This window comes from Quercus lobata, chromosome 4, assembly GCF_001633185.2.
Source record: "Quercus lobata isolate SW786 chromosome 4, ValleyOak3.0 Primary Assembly, whole genome shotgun sequence".
NCBI classification, from domain to species: domain Eukaryota; kingdom Viridiplantae; phylum Streptophyta; class Magnoliopsida; order Fagales; family Fagaceae; genus Quercus; species Quercus lobata.
Window position 1 is genome coordinate 73,114,882 of NC_044907.1, and position 5,440 is coordinate 73,120,321.

The 5,440-nt window shown below is 34.4% G+C and overlaps 1 protein-coding gene across 1 annotated transcript; it reads left to right on the forward strand.

Annotated features, from left to right (window-relative positions):
• The first annotated feature begins 905 nt into the window (after positions 1-905).
• On the forward strand, positions 906-5,238 carry LOC115983812 (mitotic-spindle organizing protein 1A-like). Its single transcript, XM_031106635.1, has 2 exons — positions 906-1,342; positions 4,892-5,238. The coding sequence occupies exons 1-2, from the start codon at positions 1,120-1,122 to the stop codon at positions 4,906-4,908; spliced, it is 240 nt and encodes a 79-aa protein (XP_030962495.1). The 5' UTR covers positions 906-1,119; the 3' UTR covers positions 4,909-5,238.
• The last annotated feature ends 202 nt before the right edge of the window (positions 5,239-5,440 follow it).

Below are 5,440 nucleotides of genomic sequence, written 5' to 3' on the forward strand. Positions count from 1 at the left end.
ACATGAATAAAAATGTCCAAAATGTACTAGTACACATTAATACCGAAATATTTTGTTTGAGTGGCCAATTCAAAACAATCTAACCTTCTTGTGTTGAGAAATTCCAAACTCTCTCCAACCCATCGCATGTGTAAAAACTAACCAAACCTAACCTTGTAAAAAGTTTGAATTTCATCAATTATTTAAATACATTTTTTATAAATTATTACATTTCATATAATATGCTTAAATTATATTCCAAAATTTCAAATTTATCAAAACTCGTTCTCAAAATACCAAAATCAATCAAACTAATAAAAATCAAAATAAATGTCATAAAATAAACTTACATATATAGTGGGTTAGGTTAGGTCAAATGAGTTGAAAAAACTATCAACTTGAACATGACTCGACTTAGGTATCCAAATAAAATTCCAACCCACCAACCCACAAAAACCAACCTAAGGTGTTTGGTTGGGTTGGTTTTCTTGGATTAGTGGGTTTGATATACATTCATATGTACAACTATAAGCCATTCATCTTTTTCTCTCACTCTCCTTAATTATTTTTAACCAAAAAAAAAAAAAGCTTTAATTTATTTCTCTTATTTTTCAAAATAGTTTAACTAAAAAAAAAGGGAAATATAGTCAAGCAAACAAGTTTGATTTATAACCAAAATATGTAAAATACTTTCCATCAAAAAAAAAAAAGAAAGTAAAATAAAGTTCCTTACCTCCTTGACACTAGATTCCCCAATCAAATTTCAACCCATGACTATATTAAACTTAATTATACTTGAAAATTTTAATACTATTTGTATATTAATTGGTCAATGTAATAATCTTAATCTGTTTAAATTTTTTTGGTAACCTAATATAACTTATACTATAAATTTTTGAGTTGAACCCCGTCCAAATAAAGAATGAGAAAAAGGTTAGCAACCAAACACCTAATAAAGTTTGGGGAGTGAACTGGTCAGTGTTTTAAAAGGTCTTTGAACCCCAATTCCCAAACCCAGAAAACAGCAAATGTGAGCTTCACTCCAGCAATAGAATTCATCTTCAAACACAACAACAACAGATAACAATCCAAATTTTCCTATTATTTGTAGCCAAAGCCAAAACTCTGTGTCTATAAAAGATGGATCCAGAGGCAGCACAAAAGGCCAGAGAGTCCCTGGAATTGGCATTCCAAATGTCCAACATTCTAGACACTGGTCTCGACCGCCACACCCTCTCTGTTCTCATTGCTCTCTGTGACCTCGGTCTCAACCCTGAATCACTCGCTGCCGTTGTCAAAGAACTCCCAACACACACACACACCCAACACAACCACAACCACAACCACAACCACAACAACACAGGTTAGTAAGTCTAAACTTGTAGCCCTTTTCTCTGTTTCATATCCGTTGATTTATGTAACTCTGTTAAGTTCTTTTTTTCTCATATCAAACCATTGAAATTAACAATATCATAACTCAAATGCATAGATAAAAGATGACACTCAAAACCCATTTGAGGATTCGAATAAGGATCCTTTGGAACCAGAAAATTGTTCAATTGGTGATTATGTTATATGTAAAGTTCTGGGCTTTATCGCATTTTTTATTTATTTATAAAAAAACTATACTTGTAATTTTAAGTTTGACCAACCTAGTCAGTTTAGTTCCTAGGTAACTTAGAATGTTCCAGGCTTGGCTTCCATCACATATGTACCATGTCAAGAAATAGCAATCTGTCCCTCTCTTTTTTGTTTAGCAACTGTTTGGGAATTTTCGGATGGGAACAAAAATCATGAGTTGTCAAAAAAGCGAAGTAATAATCAAATATTTTATATTTCATGGCTTAGTTAAATGCTTTTTCCTTTGACTATAATGTCTCTTTTACTAACAGTGGGGTCTAATTTTCTTCTTCCTTCTCTGTATAGTTAACCATTCAAAGATGCAGTTTCTGCTGCATGTATTTGTGTTGTACCTTAGGGTTTGTTACTCTTTAAGGGAAGGATGGGTGTTAGCAAGTGGCTTGAAAGACGCTTTGAGTAAGAGGAAGTTTTTTTGGCTACGAAGAATATGAAATTATGAATGGGAAATGGGATAAGGCACATGGTCCAGATGGCTTCATATAGCCTTTTATAGTTTTATCATAGGTGTTGGGGAGTGAATAAAGAGGATGTCATGAGTTCAGTTTTTTTTTTGAAGAATTTCATATGACATGTACTTTTGATAGGATTCTTACTGCTTCTTTTATTGTCTTTATCTTGAAAAATCCCGGGGGTTTTAGCATAAAGAGTTCCAACCCAAGACCCTGGTGGGGAGCTTGTATAAAATTCTGGCCAAGGTGGTAGTCAATAGGTTGAGGCAAGTAGTGGGTATACTCGTTTCGCAAAATGCATTTGTGGAGGAGAGGCAAGTCCTAAAATTTGTTTTGATAGAAAATGAATGTATGAATAGAAGAGTTTGTAGCAAGATACCCGGGGTTATCTGCCAGTTGGACATCGAAAAGGTTTATGATCATGTCAACGAGGATAGCCTTCTATATTTGCTAGAGTGATATGTATTGGGAGAGAAATTGAGGATGTGGGTCACCAATTGACCATTTGCATTTCTTCGATGAGGTTCTCAATTCTCATCAATGGCAGGTTCTGTATGATTCTTTGAAAGCTTTAGGGGTTTACAGCATGGAGAATTGTTATCAACAATTTTGTTCATCCTTGTAATGGATGTGCTAAATAAGAAGATAGAGAAGGGCTGTTGGGGAAGGTCGTCTATCTAGTTTTACAGTGGAGGGGAGTAATGGAAATACCTTAATTGTCACCCATCTGCCTTTTGCAGATGGTACAATTATCTTTTGTTCAGTGGAGATGGAACACATAAGAATACTAGAGTTAATATTGTTATTTTTGGAGGCAGTGACAGGGTTAAGTGTGAATCTAAGTAAGATAGTGCAGGTAGAGACGATGTCCAATGTCGAAAGGTTAGCAATGGCTTTCGGTTGCAAGGTCAGTTCATTACCTATGACTTATTTGGGCCTTCCTTTAGGATCCCACTTTAGGGGTTTCCTATGTGGATTGACATTATTGATAGAATGGAGAGATGATTGGCATGATGGAAAATATTATATTTTCATAAGAGGTCCGACTGACTCTCATTAAGAGCACACTGTCCAATGTGCTTATCTATTTCATGCCTCTTTTCACTATGCCAATCAATGTTGCTAATAGATTGGATACATTACATTGTGAGTTTCATTGGGGAGGATAGGGGTGAAAAATATCTTCTTGTAGACTGGAAAATTGCCAGTATGCCTATACATACGAGAGGGTTGGGTATCAGAAAGTTGACCGCTTTTAATTAGGTGTTATGGGGGAAGTGGTTATGGAGATTCACTTAGGAAAGGGATCATCTATGGAGGAGATTGGTGGGAGTAAATTATGGAGAAAGGGTGGCAAGTTGGGCTTCACAGCCTGTTCATCCCACCTTATGTTGTGGTCTTTGGAAAACAGTTAGAGCTGGATGGGATTCATTCAATATATTTGTGGGCTACTGGGCTTTGGTGTGGGTGATCGTAGAAATATAAGGTTCTTGCATGATTTCTTGGCTTGATATGAAGCAACCCTTCTTATATCTTGGGGTGTTTCAACTAGCTGCTAACAAAGTTGCTATGTTATCAAATTGCATTGAGATACATAATGGGGAAATTCTATGGAAATGTACTTTCGTGAGATCTGCCCAAGATTAGGAACTGGAGGCGTTTGCATATCTTCTTTTATGAAACTCTGTATTCCACTCGGGCCCAAATGAGTATGGAGAATAATATGCTTTGGAGTTTGAGTAAGAATGGGTGATTTTGTGTTTGACAGTTTTATGATATGCTGAGAGTTGTCGTTTGCTTGGATTTCCCCTGGAGGGTTGTTTGAAGGGTAAAAGTTCCTATGAGGGAAACTTTTTGTGAATTGTTTTCAATTTGGGGAAAAATTCTTACTAATTTAGAAGAGGTATGGTGTTGGCAAAGTGGTGAATCATGTATAAAAATAGTGAAGAAACTGTGAATCCTTTGCTTCTTCATTTGTTTAGAGGCTATGGAATTATGGAATTTTAGGTTCCTTTTTGGAGTGAAGTAGATGATGCCTAAGGCTGAAATGAGTCTTCCAATGTTGGCACCGAAGTTCCAAGACTTTCATAAATAGAGTATGGAATGGTGTTCCTGGTTGTTTAGAGGGAGAGGAATAGGAGGACATAATTATTTGTAGAGCGGATATAATCTCAATTTGTAGAATATTATGATCTAGGATGTCCTTCATTGAGTCCTCTTTTGTTTATTTTGCTTGTTCTTTCAATAAATTTTTTATTACCTATCAGAAAAAAAGAGGTAATCTTACAAAAATATTTTGGAAATTATATTTGTTTTATATGAAGGTCATGGAAAGAACTGCTTGAGAAGATGAAAAAGATAAAAACTATGAAAACAGAGGGCTTGCAAATATTGTCACAAAATGAATAAATAAATAAAGAAAAATGAAAATTTATGGCACTTAACATAAAAAACTGTTACATCCTCTTTTAAACATCTAGATGATTATGATTTACTTTTATAATTTGCTTAGATTTGTTGGTCCATGAGTGTTACAAGTTATATTAGTTTCTTATTTGTAAATTAAGTGAGCATCTTATGATGCATTGCACTATTACATGATTTTTTAGCCCCTAGTAATGGTCATATAAGTTCTGAGTAAATTAGTAAAAGTGAAGATTAAAATTCTTTATGAACAACCACTTGAGTCTCTATCTCTCTCTTTTAAGACACCAAAGATTAATTATTCTTTCTGAACGGTCCTTGAATTTTAATTTTAATTTTACAATTCACAAGTAATATTCACCGATATATGTTCTTATGATTGTTTATGATTCTTTTAGGAGTACTTGACTCTTAAGAATTTTCCTCGACAAATCTTACTTAAAGCAAATATACATGAAGGCCCCCATCTTTTGCGGCTAATCAAGTCATTGCTTTGGTATCTTTTGTAAGTTTTATTCTCTTATTAGCTGTAAAGATCCACTAAAGAGGTTGATATTTATGTAATATTTTGAGATAGCTCCAGTTTACCTTCTCTGTTTTTCACTCATCTTCGTTGTCTAGCAATCTCAAGCTCTGATATGACATCATGACTTGGCTTCAATCTCATGTTTGCTTAGTGTGAGGTGATATTATGATGTTGTAGAAGAAAATCATATATTTGACTTGATCAATTTTGGCTTCTCAATTTTCATAGAACTTAATTATTAAGCAAGAAAAGGAGAAAGCTTCGGGAATGTTTTTGTCCTTACCAAAAAGAAAACAGTTTTTGCTAAAAGGAATTTTAAGAAAGTTAATTTTTAAATCATCAGAACTTGGTATTTTGAGGTCACTGTACTTAGGGGTAGCAATATGTGTTCGCGTGTCGGGTTCGTGTCATGTCAACTCAT